This window comes from Lonchura striata, chromosome 4, assembly GCF_050655825.1.
Source record: "Lonchura striata isolate lonStrDom1 chromosome 4, ASM5065582v1, whole genome shotgun sequence".
In the NCBI taxonomy this organism is placed as follows: Eukaryota; Metazoa; Chordata; class Aves; order Passeriformes; family Estrildidae; genus Lonchura; species Lonchura striata.
The window spans coordinates 45,077,596-45,102,671 of record NC_140706.1 but is presented as its reverse complement, the minus strand read 5'-3'; the positions used below and the strand labels follow the sequence as shown (position 1 = coordinate 45,102,671).

Below are 25,076 nucleotides of genomic sequence, written 5' to 3'. Positions count from 1 at the left end.
TTTTGGTATACTGTTTCTGTCAATGTTTAGTATACTGTAAATGTTCCTGTTGTCATGATGGGATCATAACCAGGAATTTTCACATTGAAAGGGGAACTGTGTGACACTAAGGCCCCAGATCAGAAAGGGGTTGCTGTAGCTGTTCAGGGAGCTGAGTGGGGCCCTAGGCACAGCTCCACCAAGTTGGATCACCATGAGCCCATCACCTAGTTGCTGAGATGTCAGTTCAGATGCCAGAAGGCCAGCAAGCCTCCCAGCATGCTGCACAGGTACTGGTCAAACAGGGCTAACAAAGGACACTGGAAACAGAATAGATGGGAAAAGCTGGACAAAATGCTCCACAGTCCCTGTAAGGATATGTTTCATTTCTCTAACCTACTCAGAGTAATTTGGCTTATCTAGTACTGAATTTAAAAAGTAAAACAAACCAACAACCAACCCAAACAAAAAAGTTCAAACAAAACCAAAACCCCCTCTTCATTTAGAGTCTGTATATAATTCAGAAGAAGATATCAAAGTATGAGGGTGGTCTGTGATGCATTTCTCCGATCAGATGCAGAATGTATTCTAAATCTGACAGACTGATCTAATCCTTCAGCTAGCAGGTATTACCTCTCTGTGCACAATAAACTCTGTTGAGGAACCCAAACACATATTCAGCCTCTAGTACTACTTAAAGAATCCAAACATATTTGTACAATGGAGGTCTAACTTTTTGTTTAATACATGTAGATGTTTACTGTGACTGTAGATTAAAATAAGCATAGCACGAATTATTGCCAGATCAAAAAAACACATTTCCACAAATGCCACACAGTGGCCAGTCCTATACTGCCTTTTATAAAAATAGCTGCAGCACCCAGCAGGGTGGAGCTGGAGGTGTTTAAAGCACCATCTGGATTTTTTACGTGAGAAGACATTGCAGGAAGTTTATAAAGAAGTCCACCAAAGCAGTGCTACTCTTACGAGTTTTGGAAAGTTGGAAATTGCTGGATAAACTGAAGAACTTTCACTACAAGTTTTAATTTTTTTTCCCTCACAGTTTTACCATTGGCATTTAGGTAAAATATTTCTTATTTAAGAGAAGTAACAAGTGATCACTAAAAAGAATGTATGTGCAGACTGTGGATCTTGCAGGACTAATACATTCCTGAGACAGGTATGTTGTGGCTGAGGACAGCTTCTCAACAGTTTGAAGATCATATGATTAAGTTGAACACGTAGGGCCTGAATAACTCTGTTGAGCTGCAGGAGTTATTGGCTACTTCACTATGGAAACAGAAATGCAATTACCTTTCCTATCAACAGTCCTTGTCCTAAATTCAGGCTTCATTATCAACTTTGCTTACCACAAAGATCATTTGAACTACTTCTGAACACAGATCTTTTCCTAGAACTGCTGGATTCTAATAAAGCTGTCAAGCTTAGAAAACCAAGAAACCCAACATTGAGTTTTAAACATTTCAATAGTTACCAATTTATTTTTATAAAAAAAAAATGGTAGCAATGTAGAATACAGCAATATTTTCTGGTTCCACGCACGCAGGTTGTGAACATTCCAAGCAATGTGTACATTTTGGAAAGAGACCAGACAAGAGAAATGATCAAAATATTACTGAACATGGGAAGATTTTTAAAAAAGGCTAAAAATTAGGTATCAATTGTGTCTTCTTAATATTGCTTTTCTTAATGAAGACTGAAAAAAAAAAAAACCACTTGACTTCACAGATAGGGTTAAAAAATGGGGGGGGGAAAGGGGGAGGGGGGGGAAAGGCTGCTACAACACTGCCATACCGTCAAAAAAAAAGAAAAAGAGATCATACTTCAGTATTTGCATACTTGATAGCAGCATTCTCCCATCGAACCATATGAAACTACAGGAAGAAAACATCAAAGCAAAAAAAAAAAAAAGAAAAAAAAAAAGGCAGTTATCCATCAGTATTCAAAAACCTAGAATGAAGTCACTAAGTAGAACATTTATTGAGAATTAATCAATATCTACATTCTTAGCTGCTTCCAACTTTGTTCCAATAGAAACATGAAGTTAAGTGTCAGCTTTGTGTATTTTATTTTTGGCCTATTTGAGTTTTTCCAGTTCACAGTTCACTGCATGCTTGGAATAGAGAGGGTCATTATAAATTCTTCTACACAACGAACTTTAAGTAGACAGCTGAAAATAAAATGTACTACTTGTAAACACACAAAAAATACAAGCTTTTTTTCTTTCAAGTGAGCACTGTTCCAGATAGATTATCTTCGGTATCTACCTCTTTCACCTCTGTCTCTGTCCCGGTCGCAAATCCTCTCTCTCTCCCTTTCCCGATCACGGCCTCTGTCACGTTCTCTGTCTCTCCGATTATCTCGAGGCCGGTCGCGCTCCCGCTCTCGGTCCCTCTCCCGGGGCCGGCTTCTCCGACCGCTGACAACAGCTTGTGTGCGGCGAAGGAAGTCGTCTACTCTCATGTCATAGTCGTGCTGTGATGGAAGGACAGCTCTGCTATTTTTTTCCCAGATCAGAATTCCCTCCCTTATAGATAAGACTGGCTGTAACCCTTCAGAAATCCCAGTATTTAAAAAAAGGCAAACCCAACCAAACAAACTGTCCACCATACATGTGCAGAATCTGGGGCTCAAACAGACACCAGCAAGAGACCTGAAAACTAAGGAGCCTTTCAAGGCAGCTAACAGAAATTTAATAATCCGCCCTGTTTTCTGGTTTTAAAACACAAAATTCTGCTAATAAAGTAATTTGTTGTCAATGTGCACAAGCAAAGTTACAGGCCCGTCTTTATTCAAACCGGGCTTCAGCATGAAAATGTTCAGAGGTGGACAGACCGGAAGCTTATTTAAGCATACACCTCAGTTTAAGAGGGTGAGAATTTTTCACCAGGGAGAGAAATCAAATTTGCTGGAAGTGTGTTGTCAGTCTAAACAACTGATCTTTCCAAGGAACTCTAATGCAGGTCATAAACATGCTGTTTTTCATGGCCAACAAATCCCAAGCTAGGCTACCCTTGGACCCCAGATTCCTACTCCAGCCTGCAGACTTGCATCCCCTCTGTCTGTGTGGACACTTACTACTCGTTTGTCTCTGTATCTTGCTTCATGGGGTACAGGATGATGTCCTGAGTATGGAGGGTGAGCTTGAGGTGGAGGTGCATGGTGCTGATAGTAAGGGTGGTGTGGTGGTTGCTCCATACCTGGATATGGTGGCTACAAGAAAGTTACAGGAAGTTTGTTGAAGCAAATGAATGCACGCAAGGAGTGCATCATTCAGATGGAAAACACAGCATCTAAATAAATCTGATCACAGCCTCCTAACTGAACAGCAGACTACTTTCCATTAAGCTGGCATGCTTTACTCCCTTGCCTACCATTGCCTGGAGAAGTCTAGTCAACACCCTCCCCACAGTCCAATATCCCTTCCTTCCACATCTGGCTCAATATGACACTGTACATAAAACTTCTGCTACTTAAATGTGGCAGTTTTGGTTTTGGGGTTTTTAAACCTTTGCATTCAGAATGCCAACTCTGTCCAAACCAGTGAACTCTTATAGCAACAAATCATTCTCATTCCTTATGAATATATTTCTATTCTAAATTAAAAAACAAATAATTTGCAAGACAAATTATTTGACATAATGCTAAGCCTTTTTTGTTTTTAAACAAGACCTATTCTGGCTGATTTCTTCAATTTCTTCCATCAGCATGGTCTTCCGTTGCCATAGTACCAAAACATCTTGGCTTGCATTTTTGTTACAAAGAAAGTAAATGGAAGCACTGGATTCTAGGACAACTACTTGGACTACATGCAGAAGAGGGGAGGAGGGAAAAAAAGGGATTTTTTGGAGGCTTAACAGTTTAAAAAACTGTTTTCCCTCCAATCTGACAATCTTGTTTACTTCCTTCAGTTGTAAGGAGCTGTGTTTCAGCTGACAAAACATGAGAGGCTATCAGAGCATCTCTAGATCTGGCACTGCTTTTTGCTGATTGCCAGTACTAACAAGAACCAAAAGACTCATTATAGTTGTGCAAAATCAGGCCAGACTTACTAAATATAACCAAAATAACCTCGCTATAACTACTTCTCCTGACATAAACGCCACAACTTTTACAAGTGAACTGTCTACATAGTTGTAAATATGTACACTCATGTATCTGCTAATCTTACTGGGAAAAAAAGTGCATTTCAATAGAGGCTGTAATACAGGAAGACTTATTTTAATTAGGTTGTGCAGCACATTTTGCTAGCTTCCTGCATGCTTCATTGCCATAGCCAAAAGCAAGCCACTGCCCAACACTAGAGCCCAGCAGCCCATTCCATGAGCTGCTTCAACAAGTTCAGCTGATTGATGCATTTGCTGTTTGAGAGCCAATTACCATGAACATTTAGCAGGATACAGAATGTCATCACACCCTTCCATCTAGGCTAGAGGAGGGTTCTGCTATTTCTTCAGAGCTCCCTAAGAATGCCAGACTACTGTTGAAAGTAATACTTATCAATATTTTTCCCCTAAAATTTTTAGACTGTTACAGCAAAAATACATTTTAGGAAAAGCAAAGAGTTGAGAGCACACTGCATATGCCAGGCTCCTTTTGTGGGAAACAAAAAGAAGCTGTATGCTAAGAAGAAAAATCAATTCAACAAGACACAAACCATTCCTTGCCATGGTGGTGGTGGTCCCATGTTGTGGAACTCCCTCACGTAATCATTGTAGGACTAAAATGAAAGACAGAAATATTAAAATTTGTGTTGAGTGTTCTTTGGAAGTGCAGAAAGCTGAATATAAAGTTGCCCAAAAATTTGCATGCAACAACTTACCCCATTTAAAAATACATCTCGTCGAACTCCTGAAAATCGTCTGTTGGGAATAAAAATTTGTAGAACTAAATCCAACTTATCCGTGCAGACAAGTTACCAGGACATAAAATGAATAACATGAACACACCTTACCTGTCTACTTCGGGATATCTGGGATCCTTTATATACCCTGTTCAAACATCAAGCAGTATTAATTCAATTTACCATCTCAAGTGAACAATCTTAAAAACTATATTCATTAGAAAGTATACTTTCATTTTGTGCCTGCTACAAAATTATGTCTACCTGCCATTGCCCTCACTTTCAAAATAACTCTTGAGAACTTACAGCTTCTAATAGACAATGCAGACAAGTAGTATAATGCAATAACAAAAAAGTGACATCAATAAACCTTTAAGTTAAACAGTACAAACAAATATGCAAGAGGGAAACTGCAAATAAAGATTTGAAATTTAGTCAACTGAATTTTGAGTGCACATGAATTTGAAGAGTGCTGTCTTCAGGCATTTAGCATGTGGTTATTACTACTTCCTAACTGTACAATCAGTAGAACAAATTCATCTGGGCAACCCTTAAAGCACATTTCCTAATGTTTTGGACACAGCGCTACACAGGAAATTAAAAACAAACTAAAAAGTATCTGGAAAAGCCCCACAGGGCACAGAATTCTTACAGCTTCAGTAAAACCCTTTTAAGAGCTCAGCAGAATGGTGCAAAACATCACACATGTTTGTACTAAAATAAAATAGTGCTTCTGACCTTCATTATTTTTGAAAAATCTTGTTCTGTTTTTTTAAACAGTGGTCTTAGAAAGATGCAGAGCAGCAACAACACTTTTTGCATGAAAGAATGCAGTTTTGCAGACAAGCTGGACAGATACAGGTATGTTCTGAACAGGTTTAGAAATGTACCACTGAAATAGCAGAATGCGCTTTTTTAAGAGATGGGAAGCACAATTTGGTAGACTAAAAGTGACAATTTCTTAATAGTTGCTTTCTGAAGGAAAAAAAAGAAAGCTGCACCACGAGCAGTGCTGTTGCTGCAGTACCACTGCAAACATTTCTTTCTAGGAACAACAAATTTCCCTTCATCATTAGATCCTCTCATAAAAAGCAGTGCAACATCCTCCTCCCCAACTCATGTCAAGCTTGAAAAAAAGCTCTGTGAAAACATTCCCTTGAATGTCTAGCATCAGCTCCACACAAAGGCTACTTGCCATGCAGTCTCAACTGACATTCCCAGGTGGAAATTTCTCAAACATTTTCATTTGATGATTAGCATCTTGACAAGTTGGTCAGATCTAATTCTGTGCCCACATTAACACAGCACTTGAGACTATTCACAATAATGTACAGAATTCAAGGCTCTTAGAAAGGGCTCAGCCTAGGTTAACTGAGCTCTCAAACCAGTGAAACAGCGTCACTGACTTCTTCAAGAGATGGGTTAAAACAGTGGGCAGCACTTGGAACAAGTTACATTTTTATATCCAAGACATACCAGTATTTTGCTTTTGAATTAACAGGGTTATGCTAAAAGAGAAAACACTTGCGAATTGGTGCACACAAATCTTCATAGTAAGATATTAACCTGGTCTTTGGTGAAACTCAGGGGGATAGTCAATCCTTGGTTTCTTTCTGCTGTTATGAATATCATAATCTTCTGGTCGACGCCTACACAAATTAGATATCAAAGATTAAACAAGGTTGTTTGGAGCATTTGTCACAGCAGAATACCTCACAGGAATAGTCTGAGCTGCCCAGGATATCAATGTAATCATTCTCAACTCTATTTGCTTCAAAATACTCTACAGCTTTAAATCTCAACTGAAAGAATCAGAAATAGCTCAATTACATACACTCCACTGTTACTTTTTGTCTACAGGAATTTTGGTAGTTAAGGAAGGAACTCTACTGAACTGTATCTTCATCCCAAACAAAAAGTAACAGATTTGTCTAAACCCAACTCAAACTTAGGCATTAACATTACACTTTCCACATAAAATTTTGAAACACCTATTGGACAACAGAGAATTTCACAGAACATTGCAGACAGAGGGTATGAAGACTACTGCATTTGATAGCTATAGGGTAAAGAATTCTAGAAAAGGTCTACTTCCACAACATTTATAAACAAAACTCTGCATGCTTTGTGAAATTGCAACTTTAACTGTGACTCTCCTAATTGAATGGGCCAATTATATTGTCTCTAATAATTTATGTTCTAAGCAACTTACTAGCAATGCACTGGTGCATTTTACAATTTAATAATGCTCAAGCTTCCTATTAATTAAAATAATTAGGGCTCTTTTCTATAAAAACAGCTCTTTGACAGAAGAGATATTAAGAACTCTGTTCTTCCTTAAAAAGTTACATTCCAGTTGCTGTTAGGCTCAAAAAAGAGCTGACAACTGGCTGCTTATTTTGCTCCAAGGTACATAAACAATACTGTACTGAGAGACTCCAGTGCTAATGTAACAGTGTTTCTAAACACAAAGCAGCTACAAAACCATTCCCTTCTCCCCCCCTCCCCCTCCCCAACAGTGTCATTTCTTTTGACAAGACGGTAACACTTTCTTATATTGCTTAATTACTGTGCAACTTGCCAGTTGAGTAATAAATACTGACTTCTCCCTCCCTTCCCCAACTTGAGTCATTAAAGCCCACCATACCCAGTTACTAAACTTTTTAAAATGGAAGCAGATTCTTTAGTATGAGCAAAAAGCCCAAAAACCAAAGCAATTGTATCTACAGCAAATTCAGATCAAAGAAAATAAAAGCTGGTGTAAAGAATAAACATACCGCTTTCTTGTAGTTTTGAGAGTGCATTTACGACCGGTATAAAATATGATAGAAACAGTTCATATAGTAGTCCAACTACTGACTTTAAGCTGTAAGCCACATACATAAATGGAGGCCCTGGCAGGCTTGAGAAGGTGTGGTGGTGTTATATGTATAGTTTGCAGTCCATTGCAAAACCTTCACTTGTATATACTTTATTGCACTGGAAACCTCTTAGCTTAACTCCAAAAGCCATCTTGGTGTTCAGTCCTTTAAAGCCAAAAATAGGGGGGGCGCTGCCAGGTTTCCTCCTACCTACTTGTCACAGTGTCCTTTTTTTTTAAGCTCAAGGAAATGGGGACTCCTGTTGGGGCTCTGTACCTACCACAGGATGTTTCCACAAAAAGGAAACTTAACCAAAGGTTTCAGCCCAAACCATACCATCAGTCTGTATGCAAAGTGGCTACCACGGGGAAAAGGTGTTTGGCAGAAGGGCTAGTATCAGTTCTTTGCAAAGACTTCTCCAATTCTGTAACAAGTTATACCCCCTTTTTTCTGGAAAATGATGTTAAGTTCATAAAGCAGTGATCAATAACCATGTCGATCCTCTAAAAATACTTTTAAGTCCACAGGTACTGCCAGCATCTGGAAAGGTTGTATATACAGACACAGCAACAGCCATTCTTTTTGGTTTGTTGCCGGGTCTCCAAGGGCCACTTGATCCCTTTTGGAAAGAACCTACTGTTTTCAGAAGCTCAGCAAGATGTGTGAATTCAGTGGTTACATGTTAGAGAATATTTGGCAATAGGGTTAACACATCACGGTGACACAATTTGAAACAGTCCCAATAATGCTCCTCTTGAATATCAAAATAACTTAAATATTTTATCCTCAAAATGAGGCGGCATCTTCTGCAAAATTCTAAGTGATCCTTATAAAAGTCCCATATTTGATAAGGCTTATCCAGAGACACACCTGAAAGAAAAGGCTTTTACAAGATATTAACACACTTTTGGCATATAAATATTTCCTCCTCTCCACCTAGCCTGCTCATAATCAAGCCAAGCTTACCTACAGCTAGCATTACAAGTTGCATTAACTCAATAAATCATCTAGTCTAAACTAGAGACAGAACTTTAAGAGCTTTTTTCTGCAAAAGCAAAGATCCCCATTTTCCTCTTGAAAAATGACAGACCGGGGAACCATGTGAAATCCTCAATGAAGCCACAAACTTGTCCATGCAGCTTGATTTGAGGATTTTCTCTCTTCTTTATCGCAGGGAAAGCTTTGACGAATCACATTCCTCCATCACGTTATTCTGACACATGTGCCTATTATCAGTCCAAAGAACGTTTCTAACCTTCCCACGTCCCGTACGGGGTCTCGACGGGATGGGCGTCCTCTTGATCGGGGCTGTGAGTGCATTCTTCTCTTGTGCCTCATTTTATGAATGACTTGATACAAGTCAATACTTTCATCAGGAGGGAAGAGAAGACAAAGTTGGGTTCCACATTCCGGCTCAATTTCCTAGAATTAGTTAGAAGTTCAGTAGTGGTTTATAAACTGAAGAAAGGAAACTCTCCCCAAAAATACTGACAACTTACAATTAAGAAAAAAACAAACAAACAAAAAAAACACCAAAAAAAAGGACACTTCTCAAAGAGATTTCAGTATCACTACAGACAGCAAAATTCACTTACATTACCTTTCACTCTTTAGGTACTACTTAGAATTTTCATAAAATAGTCCAACACTTTGGGTAACCATATCCTCCCATGAGACATACTGGACATCACTGTTTTGCTATAAAATCAGAAGACTGTTTTTCATCACAAAGAAAATGATTACCTATTACAGAAAGAAAAGTGACACACGTAGGAAAAAAAATCCATCCCAGCTTTGTATATAAAGCCATGGCCTGAAGAAGTTGACTACCACCACTCAGTACGAGTTCTTCATTGTATGGTAGACAGGTCCATGAAAATACCAACTCAAGGTCTGACCGCAGTCAAAACAAACAGATTGTGTGCTCAGGGTTATTAGGAAAGGAACACGGAATACAAAAGTCACTGAAAGTTCATGTTCCACCCACACCTTAAATACTGGGTACAGTTGCGCCCCTGCATCTCAAAAAATTTGAGGACAATAGAAACGGAAAATGTCAAAGCAGGGCACCAAGAACAACTGAATGAGTGTAACAATTCCTACATGCAATGACTGGGAAGGTCAGGTCTCTCCAGCCCAGATTAAAAGTGAAATAGGTGGGATATGGGGAACAAGATGGAGATAATGGGACCTTCAGACACCACAAGTTGTCTGGAGGAGAAAGGAACAGACATGAACTTGCTGACTCTCTCTTCCAGTACAAGAACTTGGGTCATCAAATAAATCTAGCAGGAGTCAAGTGCAAAACAATGCAAAAAAGCGCTTCTTCAAACTGGTGACTGAAGGCCTGCAGAACACCTTCCCAAATGATGTTGTAAAGGCAGATTTGCAGTGTATGTGTCCTCAGAAGAGATATCCATTGACAGTTGAGCAAATATAAATGGATAAATGACAACCACTTCAGGAAATAAGCAGACTTGAAAAGCAGGGAAAGCAAGCATCAGGCAATGCCTGTCCAGACCACAGCAGTACAATAATTTGATGAAAAAAGCTGAAACCCACATCCAGATCATAAGTCTATTGTAAACAAAACAAAAAAAAACCCCAAAATCCTTGCCATTTAGCAGTAGCTAAGTTAATTGAAATACTATTTTTTTAAGTTCATACTAAACTAAAAACAAGACCAAAACTATTGTTTTTCTCCTGCTACACCACAAAGTAAACACATCTGTGGGCAAAACCAATGCAACACAGAGTTGACATTTTCCATACAGTATGGAGATTACCTCCCACCTTGTCTTAAAAAAGCAGAACCTGTTATTTTACTCACAGCTTGGGTACATGATGACAGCAGCAACATACCTGCACTCTGGTATGTCTGACAAGACAAAGAGCCAGCCCCACTTAAAATCTGCTTAGCATATAGTCTATAATGGGAGTCTATGCCTTAAGCAATACAGTACATAAAAAAAAAGTAATGCAAAGCACAACTGGAAACATCAGACCTTTTGCTTAAAGCCTGATGCTATACGGATTGCACACTATACAATGCAAGGCACATCACATTTCAAATTCAGAGTATCAGACAGTTTTAAGCAAACACTCTTTATCATAAAGATGACAACAGAATTGGCACTGTATTGTTTCCTTTTGCTTTTTCCACAACAGCATTAGAAAGAAGCAAAATGCCTTTGCCACAGCACTCTACTCCAAGTAACTGCTATAAACGTCCTAATCTCCTGCACATTCAAAGCTGGAAGAAAGCATTAGAGGATGTCAGTTATAAGAAAAAAAGAATTAACAAACCTGTCCATCACGTCCAATCTTTACTGGCTTATGTTCGTTCCAAGGATTGGTCAGGTGAGCAGATTTAGTGAATGGCAATTCCCGCCTAAATATGCAAGTGGCACCATTTATAGTTTTGCCTCAGTTTTTTTTTTTAATTAAGAAAATAATTAAAAATGTATACAGCAGGAAATTACTTATAAAAGAATCCGTTATTCTTTGTACTGCCAGGTCTCTGAACATATTCTTATGTTCTACGTATTAGTAACTGAAGATTTCACTTTGACTTATTCCAGTAGTAACTAATATAGTTCGTACTATGACAGGTCCTCCTTTAAAAGAGAATATTTTGATCTTTGGGCAATATTGAGATTGTGCTTGTTTATTATCTCACCATCTGAATACATTGACCAGTGTGGTAGCTCTTGGCACACTCTGAAATAAATCCCTGAGCACTGACCTAACTAAGAAGCTAGAAATGCTTTGAGCTGGAGGTGGCAGTCAGTAGCTTCAAGAGGACCATTCCAACACAGATTTCTCTAATTCAAAGTCTCGTTTTTCCTCTATTCAGTCTTTCTGGCAGTCCAAAGTACTTGCACAACATGTTTCACAGGACTTCTGTAACTTTTTCCATAACAGAGATTTAAAATCTTTTCTGTAAGAACATGCTGCTCACAACCTGTACATTACACAACACTTGTACTAGCTTATATGTTGCTTCAGAACAGTAGTATTTTCTTTGTTCAGTTAGATCAAAACAGATTTGTCCTTATATGAATTTTTTTTCTTTTTTATCCACAGCTGTCTGTTCAAGTGAGCAGTGAGGATAGATCTCTGGTTGAATCAAGTTTCAGAAGTATGCTGTTGACACTTGAGCATCACACAGAAATTATACTGTAATGCCTTGTTACTAACAGCAACATAATGCACAATTGTTTACCTGCAAATCCAGTCAATTTTAAAGACACCTCCCAACATTTTTGCATTCATTCCTGCAGGCAGCACCCAATGTATAGGTGATCCTCCATGATGGGACTCTGAAGATAATCTTGCAAACCCTAAAGGATTTTGTATGAATTGTAACAAAGATACAACAGAAAGGCTATTGCATATAAAACTCACTTTCACTCACCTTGATAATCATTCACTTTTCCTTACCTTGGAATTTGCCACTCTCTCTTACAGAAAATATCAAAATAACACTCCTTGCTGATCTAAATGCAGCATTAAGCTTCTTTTCATTCACTGGAAGGGTTGACCATACTCCCTAAAACAGAAAAACACCCACACCATCACCAAAACATAGCAGTTAATCTCAAATTATTTAGCTAACATAAATATATAACATAGATGAAGAAAACAAGACCAAAATATTGCACTTGAATAGAAGAAAATAGAAAGAAAAATGTATTGCCAAATTAATTTCCTTCAAGAAATATTTTAGCCTGCCTTGTACTAAAACTTTTAAAACACTGGCTTTTCATTTCTTATAAACACTGAAGATGCATTTAGACCATCTATAAGACTTCCATTGTAATTGTAATGATGGGCAGCTAACTTAAAAATAATAAGGATGAAATTTTCAAATATGTTTCAAGTGACTTAAGGAATTTATGTATTATATAACACACAGGAATTACGAAAAACCAACAGAAAAATACTAAAAGGCGGGCACGTAGACTTGAGTATAGTATGCGGATTGCTGAGGACAGTTTGCAGGCTTTAAAATTCTTTCAGTGAAATGTCAGCAACATGAAAGACACCAAATTAACGCTTTAAACTGGCAAGACAACTCAAATCACTTTGTTTAGCTTGACACATCTACTACTACATAGTATCTTTTCTACTTCACCAGAAGTTTTGCAGCCATGCACAATAAAACGCAACCTGCAGCTGAGCTGAGCTAATAGAATAATAATTTACTGAATTACTCCTCCGTCCATTTTCTGGGTAAACAAACTTCAGCCTCAGAATATGATTCACATACCAAAAGTTAATGTTCCTTCCTTTGCACTTTTTTAGTGAAGGTAAGTATTTACGCCCTACTCTGAACTCAGATCAATGTTTGTCTGATTCTGGTAATTCATTATAGCCACCAGAGAACTATTTGGGGGTTTTGCTAGCTTTCAGTCAGATTGCATGGCTTTTGGCTGCTTGTAAAGCCCTGCTGTGAACTGAACAACCTATTACACTGGCACCACAAAAGTGAGTTTCATTGAAGTCCAACATCAAAGCACTGATGCCTCTACACTGAAAGACAAACATCCACTTTAATAACTTCAGGAACAAGGATACTGCTGCAGCTTCATAGTCGTGGACAAAGCACAAAAGAGGATAGACTCCTTTATAAAGCTAAAGCAAACACCAGCCAGAATGGTGCTCGCTGTACCTTCAAAGCTAAAAGGAGGGGTGAGAACCAAACATGCCCAGGACTCTGAGATTTGTTTCATCATTTTGATGCCATTTCCATCCTGATTTAGAAAATCTTCATTAACAGAATCACCTACTCTATGTATAGTGTAACAGCAAATCAAGTATTTTCTCTATGACCCGTTCCAAAGAACACATGCCAATACAAAACCATGGAAGTGGTGCAATGGACACCTAGCACAAATTCTTCAACAGCTGAAAACTGGTTGGTCCTCTGGCATCCCTCCCAAAGAACTCACTCACACCAGCACTGCCAGGCATACATTTCCACAGTAAGCTTCAGATCCTGAGTCACCTGACCAAAATTACTCATGTAGCATGAGAAAAAAGCCAAACACCCTCCTGAACCATCTCAGAGTATAGCAATAGGAACACAAGTACTGATGGATGGGAGAAAATACCACCCCAGCATTCCCAACAGAGGTTGGCTTAGGATGTTATCAAACAGCCCCTAAAGCCTCTTTTAAACCTATTCTTGGCAACATAAATGGCCAGTGGTCTAGGACCCTTTCTAGGTTACCAAGGTGCAGTAGCTTTTGTTGCTGCATTTACCAAGATCCAAGCGACAAAGAAAATAACACATCCAACTACACACTCCCCCAAACTAAGGTGGGTATGTCTGGAAATGGACAGAGATCAGTTTGAAGAAAATACAACATACCTTTGCCTTAGCAAGTGATACATTTTCATGGTTATTACTCTTGATGAGAAAGAATCTTGCATCTTGGAGAATGTATTTAAGTTTGCTTGTTTGGTCTGAAAAGAAAACAAAGTATCAAATAAGCTGAACTGTAAATACTTACCAAACATGTTGCTTTGAGTACAGATAGTTGTTTGCTTCCTTCAGAATACACAGCATCCCTCCCATTTCCTATCTATGTATTAACACAGTCAACCACCCAACTTAAAGTCAAAGCTGCAGAGCACAAAATGCCAGGGGAAACCAAACCAAAACTAAAACTCAGATATCCAAGTAAAGAAAAAAGTAAAATAAAATCAGCATGATTCAGTGATGTTCCGATACGTAGGACTTATTTCCTTGCTTAAAGATCTTTTCATAAATGATGGGTAACACTCGTAACAAGCACAAACTGTTCAACAGAGAATGGTGAATGCTCTTCCTCTTTGCAGCTTTTAGCACTTCCTTTTTAAATTTGCTGCCTCTACAAAGAGCACAGTGACTGAACTTTTTGCATATTGCTCTCAAAACATGCAAAAGTAGCTCAAGATTCAATTATCATGCTCAGAATAATGACGTGCTCAAATTGATTTATATCAGAACATCACTACTTATAGGTAATTTAATCAACAGAGACAATGGCTTGCTATGGGGCATGCATTAAAAATTCAAATTTAAATGATACCTTTTTGGACAGCACGAACGGAAGATGATAATTTCTCATGCTTCTTTTCTGAACCTGTGTTTAGCCAAAGTACATTTGTTCAGATTGAGCCTTAATAGAGATAATATACAATTTCTACAGCCTTGTCCCATACAATTTTCATTCATGACAAATTATGCTTTCTGGCGCGCACCCACACACACAAAAAAATACTATTCAATGTGCACGAGTGTTTTGTTTTGTTTTTTTTTTTGTTTCAGTTTTGGGTCGTTTGATTTGGGTTTATTTTTTTTAAATAATATTTTAACAATTTCCTACTCAGAAAACTAGTCACTGAATCATCATCTTCCAAGTTTTAAAAAAATAAAAAAGGTGAAATTTCCACTTAAGCAACAGAATAGCATTAAAGTAACAAGAAATCCTACTTCCCCCCGAAGGTATCCACACACAACATGCCAGAAGTCAATACCAAATTATACGAAGCTACATACTCTATAAATCTCTACAGCCAGTTACATTTATTTTAGATTACACATTAGGATTTGATGCAAGTCACAATGACAAGCAATGAAAGGGAAGAATACCTGCATATGATTCTGATGCAGAACTCCCACTTCTGTCAAAAACAATTGGAGAGATACCTCTAGCTCTCTTCCTCTCCTTCTTTTTCTCATCTAAAAGAAACCATAAAAAATAAAAGCCATACTTTAAACACAGGCAAAGTTGAGATTAAAAAGTAATGAGACAGGAAAACAGCATCAGTAAAAGTGAAGTTACCATTCGGCTTGCACATTAAAATTGTGGTTGTTGCCACAAAGCTATCATGCACAGAAGAAGCAAATGCTAGTTACTCAAGCTTTTCATTCACAAAAGGAAGATGAATGGCACAAATCTAGTACATCTGTGCAATGAGACAGAATTTATTATATTTTTAGTAATGGTGGGTTAGCACTCTTTCCAGCCTTCACCCAAATGTGCAACATCTAGCACAAACTGTGTAGCGATAGTGATATGAGCTCATTTGCTCAGAGCTCAAAAACAGTAAAAGATAGGAAAACAAAACACTATGGCACACAGACAATTATTTCCACGCTTAAGAAAGTGTTACATTATACCACAGAGTTTTTTAGCACAGTTATTACAGCTTCACTTGTCTTAAGGTTACACCTTGCTGTCTCTAATTCCATACAGCAGAGCTGAGCTAAAAAAGGCAGCATATTAAGCAGGATGACCACCTATGGAGACTTCAGACAAGGAAGATACACAATAGGAATCTTAACAGGATTGCAAGCTGCTTTCCTAGAAAAAACAAACAACGAATAGCCAAACCCAAAAGCATTTACGTCATCAGCACTTCACATCTGCAAGTTTGGACCAGTTACAATATACAAATACAAACGAATTGTTTCTAGTTCCTGTTTAAAACATTTATTTCATTCTAAATTTGCCCGAATAACAAATAATTTCATCTTAGGTTTAGATTTCCTATGCTGAACACAGCCACTATTTAAGATTCACCTATCCTTCCCCAAGGACATAGTGTTTTACTACATCAGTCTACCTTGGTCACTCATCTAGATGGATACCAAACAGCTCAACACTAAATTAAAATTAATCATGGAGAAAACTAAGCCATTAGATACCCAAGAAAATACTAATTTTAGTGTTTTAAAGCACTGAACAGCAAGGCCAAAGCAGTCAAGAATACAATGAATCTTCAACACAGTAATTTGGATATCCACAATTTTGTTTTACCACTTTCCACTTTAGTACATTTTTAACTTGCCTATGGTATTTCATAATTAACATCTTCCTGACTTATGCTACCACAGCTTACTTTTGACACAGACAGGAAGTGGTTATTTTTCAAAGTAGTCAATCTTTCAGTGGCAAGGTATTTCACATTAGCATGCAAGATGCTGCCTACCTGATGCATCTGAACCAGACCCAGATCTGACCGACCCATCTGTGAAAGAGGCAGATTCAGAATCAGAATCACTGGCTTCACTCCGTGTGTCATAGTCATTTCCTTCCTTCTGATCCCTCTCATCCTGCTCATACTCTTCTTCATCTTCCTCCCCATCTTCTTCCACCTCTTCATCCTCCTCCCCTTCATCATCTTCCTCTTCTTCCATTCCTTCCTCCTCATTCTCTGTGTTGCCTTGTTCAGAGGAACCACTGCTGCCAGTCTCATGATCTGAACAATACTCCTCAGAATTCACCTCTTCTTTAGAAGAATGGCTAGATCTGCTTGGTCTTCTATCCACATCATGCCTGATTCTCTGATGTTTAAAGAAAAAGTGAATCAGCAGTCATATAACATTGTCAGGATGCACACACAGTCCTAAGAGAACGTGCCTTACAAAAGTCTCATAAAATTGCTTATTTATAAGGCAGCAAGAATACTTAATACCTCTGAACCGTCCGGTGTAGAAGACTTTGCCCTTCTGTCAATATCCCTCTTCCTCATGTAAGATTTTTCTGGTTGTCCTTTATAAGGTTCCCTGGAACTGCTTGACATTCGCATCTTCCGATCACCATCTGGGCGCTTGTTTCTGTCAGATCTCTGATACTCCTCGGTCTTGTAGTCTGACATCAGCTTTCCTTTCATACTCACTATTCTCTTGTTATTGCTAACTGATGAACTGGGAGGCTTTGGCATCATCTGCCTCGAGGAATGCACAGAAGGTTTTTGCCTCTTGCTTTCAGCATTTTCCATCCTGTCAGTTTTTCTTTTTGATCCTTAAATAGAAAGAAATATCAAGTTCAGTATTATTTCCCAATATCAAAACAAAAACTGTACAGAGGGTTCTCCTTCCTCTATTTTAGGTAATTACCGTGCCGCAGTCATAAGGAACATCTTCCAGTTGCAGGCTTTGCAGCAACACTCACAACTGCTTCTTAGGAACAGCTCATGTTCTAAAACATGCATTTTACTTCACTAGAAGTACATGTTTCTCAGATTTTATACATAAAAATGCTAAATTAAATGCTTATGGGATTGGCCTAAAGCCAAATCAAGAACTGGAATCGGACTTTGCAACCCTCTTGCTGCACTTTAATCTCACTTCACTGAGACAAAAAGGAGTCATTTTCTAATAGCAAATGAATTGAGAACAAGCCAGACTCAGCAACTGCTCTTGAGACAAAAGGAAATGGATTTGACTGTTTGCTTGGAGGGTCAGGCGGAAAAGAACATGTCCATGAAATAAAGACTTTTGGAACTCATTCACTCCTTGAATCAAGTTATAAAATCCCCTACTTCAAAGACTAACTGAAATAAGACATTTTTACCACTTATGTTCCTGCAGAACATCCACTACCAAAGTCACATACCCTTTTTCTCACTTTTGTCTTGCTCACTGTCGGGGTTATACAGTTCATCATCCTGGTCAGGAGCATCAGTTAAAATGTCATCCAGAACATTCAGTTCACCATCTGAAAACACACAAAAAAAGTCAAAACCAACCATAAAAAGTCTGGATATGTTAACTACAGAAATAAAATTTACAAACCCAAACATTTCCTTCAGGACTACAGATCTGCAACAAAGCAAAAATTAACATCTTCTGGATGTATTTCTACACTTTCATTTGGAAGGATCAGGCAGAGCAAAGAATTAAAATATATCACGAGATGCATTTAGACCTCTAAACAAGGTCCAAGTTGGCTCCTCATGTCACAAAAGCTTTGCAGGAAAGTTGACCTACAAATGAAAGCTGAACATAAAAGCCTGTATAATATTTTAGTAAAAGGGAGACCAGGAGATAGTCTGAGTGCCGTTAGTGAAGAGGAGGGACCCTTATCTCTGCAAACTTCTCAAGCCTGCATGCTAAATTATCTCTCTTCCACTATTTCTGTTGTCATTGCTATGTTAGAATGGTGGGTTTTATGGTTCATTTACAAGTAGAAAAAAAAAAAAACAACGGGGAAAGCAGTACTCATCTGCTGCATCATTAACTCTGAGCTGTTCTGAAAAAAAACCCACAACTTGATCAAAAGGGCAAGTGCTAAAGAAAATTCACGCCAGAAGCAGTAAATAACCATACCTGCTCACAAACTTTAACAATATGTTACTATTTCTGTTTTACTTTGCCTGAAACCGAAAGGGATATATGGTGATTCTAGTAGAAGGAGTCACAAGCTTTAAGGCAGCAGATCTATATTCCAAGCACTTTAAAAAGAGTGAACTAAGCCTAAACATGCAAAGGGAAAAATAAAAAAGGTATTAATTTTGGAATGTCTCCAAAATTCTTAGTTCTTTCCACTTTGTGATTGACTGCATTTTCTGTGCTCAAGAAAAAGAAACCAGAGCAACCCCCAAGGATTCAGCTGGTTTACAATATCCATAGCAGATGCAGGTAAGGATTACTGTACTGCATGAAACTGAGCTAATGCAGCAAATTAACTCCTCCAGAGTTTGGCAGCTTGTCTATCTTAAAATATTGAGCTGAGACACAAAATAAAATGTACAGCTTGATATTAAAAAAAAAAAACCCACACATAATCCATGTTACATATATATATATATATATATGTAAAAAACACTATAATAATTGTCTCTCTACTATATACTAGCAAATCTGAAATCAGAACGTGCACTAACTTTCCTGCTGGAATTTCTCCACATTTTCAGTTCTAAGAGAATGCAGAAGTGATCCCTGGACTGTTTAGTTGGTGTCTCTAATGCAAAGGAGATGGTGCAGAGAGAAGCAGATCAAACATTTCCCTGGCAGTTTACAGTTAGCAGGCATTTAAATGCAACACAAACTTGCATCACAATTGTTTTGGGGATATCCCTTTATGTTTGTAGATAAACATCCACAGCAAATATTCTTGAGTCAGATTCATGGCTGTGCAACTACCAAACATGGGATGCAATTTCCTGGCTTGAATTCTGTTTGCCCACAGGAAGCTTGGTAAGTCTAGAGCTAGGGTTTTTTGCTGGACACTAATGAAAAAGAGGTGCACTGAGATTAGAAAACTAAACATATCATCCATCTCAAATCACATGTATTGAACCTTAAATTTGTTTCCCTCTTGGTGAGACAACAGCATACTTGAGTACGCTACATTTAATTTACCTACTGCAGCAGCATTGCAAGGTGCTAAAAGACTCCTGTATCAGCTCATTCAGAAGTAAATGAGAAGGAAAATTCAACAGAAAATGCAAGTCTGATACAAACTCTCTCCTAAATCCCTTTCAGGTTAAATGGGCCTCATTTGCAGCTGGAACCTTAAAAAGAGTGCAGGAGACAGGAGCAGGATGAGTCTCTCCATCCCCTTGTGTAGGCACATTGACCTGATTTGTTTAGAAACACATCTCCAGATTTATTTAGCAGCCTGCTTCCTGTCTCACACTGGATATGCTGCTTGACTGACTTGCACAAGACGATTCCTCTCACTGAACCACCACTGTCACTAAGTTATCTCAGAGAAGTATCAGGAAAAACACAAAAGCAGAAACAGAAAAATGCCAGAGGACAGGTATTTTATGGTCTATCACCACTGTAGAGGGAGGGACCAAATGAGTGCTTTCTGTGACAGATACTCCCAACAGGGCTCACCTGCCGCTTGTCGTTTGTGGGATCCTTCCATGAACAAATTTAACTCACCCAAAATAGCACGAAGGTAGCCTGGGAGGCCATTTCCTCTGCTGGCCAGGAGAATTAAAACTATTGGAAGGGTCCAACCCAAAATCTGATTTGGCACACAAAAGAAATAAGACCCTGTGATTTCATACTAAACAGGTGTGCAAGCCGCATTTCTGCTTTTTAAAGTGGTGAAACAGCATTTCTCTTCCAATGGGAGCACTTAGAGCAGAAATCAGTTCTGCTGCAAATGCACATCAACACATGTTATTTAGTCAAAAATAACCCCTTTCACATGAAAAATGATTAAAAACAAATGAAAAATATAACTTGACTACTGGCAGTGATTAACAAACAAACAAAAAAAATTAAAGCAAAGTGGATAAATATTTATATGAATAGAAATTTATAGATGACAACAGCAAACATTCCAAACTCACTGCTCATCCACAGTGGGCGATCAGATGTATTTCGACACAACCGGATCATATCCCAATTTACCAGTCTTACAATAATACCATTAAGGATCAAGCACCACCAAAAATTTTATTTATCAGTTCTAACAAAATGTACTGGGATTTTTCCATGTCTTTGCCCTTTATAACTTCACAACTCTCTGCACTAACGACCAAATGACAATCTGCTACACCTAACTTTGGTTTTGCTTCTTAAAAAGGCTATTTTGTGAGGACCGACTAATACAATCTCACAGATAACATGCGGATCACTTCAGCTTCCATGGACAGCGGCAGTCAGTTGTAAGAGCTGTGATTCTATTATTCGACAATAATTACCCTAGATTATTATTATTATTCCAGAGTAATGACTCTGAAATCGTCCGATTCCTCTAACTCAAATTTATTTACCCACAGTGCCCATAATTCAGAACTGACTGCAAAAAGCCGAGCAACAACGGGCAAAGTAAGATTCCAACACCAGCTTCTGCTTACTAAAGTAACTATATCCCCCCACAGAAAACCGTGCAAAAAAACCCCAAACCAAAACGGCCTGGCGATCTAAGCAGAAACAAAAAGCGCAATAAAAACATAAAAATAAAATTGTGTTTTTGCGAAAACACAGCCTGCAGTAACTCGCTGTCGATGATGTAAATAAAACTTACGGCCCACGAACTTCTCCCTCTTCCTGCTGCTCGAGTCACCTTGCCCCGAGCCCGGGACACTAAAGCATGAGGGGCCCTACTACCTCCTGCCCCCCAACAAAACACAGGGAACCCTTCCGCAAAAAAAAAAAAAAAAAAAAAAAAAAAAAAAAAAAGAGAAAAAAAAAAAAAGAAAAAAAATCAATCACCCTGGGAGGGTCACTCCAGACCCCGCCGCCCCTCCGCTCCCGGGAGGAGACGGACGTCTCCGGGCTGAAGGCCCAGCACCAGCTCCCAAGGTGGCCCCGGGGAGGGGGGGCAAAGCTCAGTCGGGGATCGGGTCTCCGCCTGAGCCTTCCCCCCTCCCTGGGGCCTAACGCTTGCCCCCCTCTCTGCCGCCACATACCCTTCTCCTCCCGGCCATCCGTCGCCATCCCGCCGCCGCGACGAGCGCCTAAGATGGAGGCTGTCTCTCCCTGCACGTAGCGCTTCCCTCTTCCCACAGGGCGCCGCTTTGTTTACGCTCCCCGCGTCAGAGCGCGCCGCGGGCGGCGGCGCATGCGCCGCGCGGGGCGCTGAGGCCGCAGCCGCCATGCCAGGCCCTGGCGGTTCCGCGCTGTGTTTGGCACAGGGGCGTAGCGAGAGGAGGAGGTTTCTCCTCTCTCGGAACTGCGGGGAGCTCCCGAGCTCTTGTGACAGCTGTGTGTGGTGTTGGAGCCCTTTCTGAGAGTCTTGAGTGCGGCAAAGTTTGGCAGTACTTACTTAACCCCTGGTGCTGGGTGTATTTGACTGATGTTGCTGTTCCCTGGTTTTCTCTTGTCTTTTACCTTTTCCTCCCCTCTTTTCATTGTTTTTTCCTTTCTTCTGGCAATCAGGCCAGTTCAGAGGAGGGTTGCCAAGCTGATGAGGGGGCTGGAGCACCTCTCCTATGAGGGAAGGCTGAAAGAATTGGGATTGTTCAGCCTAGGGAAGACTTTGGGGTGACTTAATTGTAGTCTCCTAGTACTTGAAGAAAGTCTACAAGTAAGATGGTGAGAGACTTCTTACAAGGATGTGTAGGTTGAGGACGAGAGGGAATGCCTTCAAAATGAAAGTGAGTAGTGAGGTTTAGATTATATATCAGGAAGAATTTTTTTATGGTGGGATTGGTGAGGCACTGGCACAGGCTGCCCAGAGAAGCTGTGTGTGCCCCATCCCTGGAAGCGTTCGAGGGCGGGTTAGATGGAGCCCTGACCAAGCTGATCGAGTGGAAGGTATCCCTGCCTGTGATAGAGGGCTTGGAACTGGATGACCTTAAAGGTCACTTCCAACCCAAACTATTCTGCAAAATATGAAACAAGTGTGCTTTATCCACATTGCTTTTAAAATTAATTTCAATTTAGAGCATAAATCTTTTCTACTGTAATGTAGGTGGAAATTTTACCACCTCATCTTAGTTGCCCTTTCGGGCAGCTTATGAAGAAGGTTGGGCATTAAGTTGCATTTGCTAGTTTATCAGTATGTACAATACAACCAGGGGATCAGGCCACAGCATGGGTTTAGGAAAGGCTAACTAAACTTCTTGACTAACCTGATCTCCTTTTTGACCAGGTGACCTGCCCATTGGATGAGGGAAAGGCTGTGGATGTGTCTATATGGACTTCAGTTAAGCTTTTGGTTCTGTGTCCCACAGCATTCTCCTGGAGAAGCTGGCAGCCCATGGCTTACCCAAAAGAACAGGAAATTCAAGGGAGATCTTGTTGCCCTCTACAGCTATGTGAAATAAGGTTGTTGTGTGGTGGGGGTTGGCCTCCTCTCCAGGTAAGTATCAGCAGCATGGGAGGAAATGGCCTCATGCTGTGCCAGGGGAGGTTCAGGCTGCATATTAGGAAGAATTTTTCTCAGGAAGGTTAGTTAAGCAGTGGAATGAGCTGCCCAGGGAGGTGGTACAGTCACCACCCTTGGAGGCATTCAGGAAACAACTGGACATGGCACTTACTCCCACAGCTGATGTGGTGGTAATTGGTCAAAGATTGGGATTGATGATCTTGGAGGTCTTTTCCAACCTTAATGATTTCATGATTCTATATTTAGGGCCATGTGTAATTTGCAATTATAAAGTAATTCTTGTTTTGTCCACTATGGTAATTTATATGCTTATATCTTATTACCTGACATGCTGTTATAAAAGCTCTACCTGCCTTTTTTTTTTCCTTTTTTTTTTCTTTTACTGGAGTAGAGGCATAGCAAGGTGAGTAGAGGCAATGCAAGGTGACTATGGAATAATTTTTGTTGTAAGGCTGCAGATATTTGCTAGACTAGCCTGATAGGTGCAGCCAGTCAACTAAATACCTTGAACTCCCCCCTCCAAAACAATGCAGTTCCAGGAATCTTTGCTCTGATATTCACTGTGTTTGCCTGTGCTCCCAGAGTGGACAAGTTGGTAGAAATGACTGATCAGCACAGCGCCTGTTGGCTAGCTTAAGGCAGCACTTTTCCTTTCCAGTGGAGGGGGCTGGAGTGCAAAAGGCTCTCTGTAACACTATTTGGTATGTCTGTCTCACTTCAAAGCTGTGCAAGCAAGGTCTGAAAGCATGCCCTGAAGAGCTGAAGTATTTCTGCAGAGAGAGATGATGAAAGATGGAATTATGTGATGAGGTAAAAATTATGAGGCGATTGTGAAGTTTTGCAGAATGAAATAAAGGTTCCTATTCTTCAACTTTGTATTGGCTTCTTGATTTGATGAAAGGTGATTACTACTGTAGTGCTACAACTTGAACTCATTCAACATTTATCCCATTTATCTGTTCTCTGGAGTGTCAGATAGGTAGAACTTGACACTAGTAGTTTTACTGGCACTTAGCTTCTGATTCTGTAGCCAAACACTGAAGCAATTCTTGTGTGTCTGTTCTGATCACATCAATCATCACTTGGGTAAGGTGCTTGTGGAGTGACCTTTCAGTGTCTGGTATTCACACAACAAGTTTATTTAACATGTGTTATTTATAAGCAATACCTGCATTTTCTAATTTTACTAGAAATTACTGTGTGGTGTTTACTTCCTGTTTTGCTACCTATGGAAAAAGGTCTGTTTGCATGTAATGCACTAGATGGTGCTGTCAGCACGAGTTAAATGGAAGGTCTCTTCCACTGGGCTGCTGCTGGTGTCAGTTTTTGTATTTCCCTTTGAATCTGTAGGTGCAGCAAGACAGCTTTGGAGAATACTGTACTTTAAAGCCCTTTGGACTTTTTGGTGGGTTTCATGCCTTTCACATGGGACAAAGTTCAAATATTGGTAGCATGAGTCCAGCACCTTTACTGTACTATATTGTTAGTGGTGGTGGGTATCTGCAAGTGAGCATAGCTGCTGATGCTTTTTTCAAGGATGTAATGTTAGTCTGTATAGACTAAACCATCTCCAAAGGTCCCTTTCAGTCTTAACCATTTTTATGGTTTTTTAAATTGATGGGCTTTTGTTCAAGAATTTTAGGGTAAGAGAAAACTTACTGCAGCAAGCAGCTGATAGCTGTGACTTCCTGTGTAGATTACAATATAGCAAATTGCTCTGGAAAAGAGGGGGAAAATGGTGCTAAACTTGGTAGTGAGTTCCCTTTTAGATCTGGCTGTGTCAGAGGTTTGATAGAT

At 39.5% G+C, this 25,076-nt stretch overlaps 1 protein-coding gene across 3 annotated transcripts; it reads right to left on the bottom strand.

The window, feature by feature from the left end:
- Positions 1-1,447: 1,447 nt before the first annotated feature.
- YTHDC1 (YTH N6-methyladenosine RNA binding protein C1) lies at positions 1,448-21,955 on the bottom strand. Of its 3 annotated transcripts, XM_021532614.4 has the most exons (18): positions 21,859-21,955; positions 18,099-18,200; positions 17,176-17,504; positions 16,690-17,044; positions 15,347-15,436; positions 14,784-14,837; positions 14,081-14,175; positions 12,148-12,256; positions 11,930-12,047; positions 11,011-11,095; positions 8,960-9,126; positions 6,410-6,492; positions 4,955-4,991; positions 4,823-4,862; positions 4,658-4,720; positions 3,079-3,213; positions 2,268-2,475; positions 1,448-1,874 (listed from the first exon to the last, which is right to left on the bottom strand). In XM_021532614.4, exons 1-18 carry the CDS (start codon positions 21,884-21,886, stop codon positions 1,825-1,827), a joined length of 2,148 nt encoding a protein of 715 aa, XP_021388289.1. In that variant the 5' UTR covers positions 21,887-21,955; the 3' UTR covers positions 1,448-1,824. The 3 variants fall into 3 exon arrangements, with proteins under 3 accessions (XP_021388289.1, XP_021388291.1, XP_021388292.1); XM_021532616.4 differs by lacking the exon at positions 14,784-14,837; XM_021532617.4 differs by lacking the exon at positions 14,784-14,837 and having other exon boundaries at positions 1,448-2,475.
- Between the last annotated feature and the right edge of the window lie 3,121 nt (positions 21,956-25,076).

What these genes read in the sequence shown, in the direction of transcription:
- YTHDC1 (XM_021532614.4), bottom strand. Translation starts at nt 21,886, where the DNA reads ATGGCGACGGATGGCCGGGAGGAGAAGG. An exon ending in GGATGGCCGGGAGGAGAAGG is followed by an intron (nt 18,201 to 21,858) that starts GTATGTGGCGGC and finishes GTGTGTTTTCAG; the next exon opens with ATGGTGAACTGAATGTTCTG. An exon ending in AGATTGGACGTGATGGACAG is followed by an intron (nt 9,127 to 11,010) that starts GTTTGTTAATTC and finishes AACTAATTCTAG; the next exon opens with GAAATTGAGCCGGAATGTGG.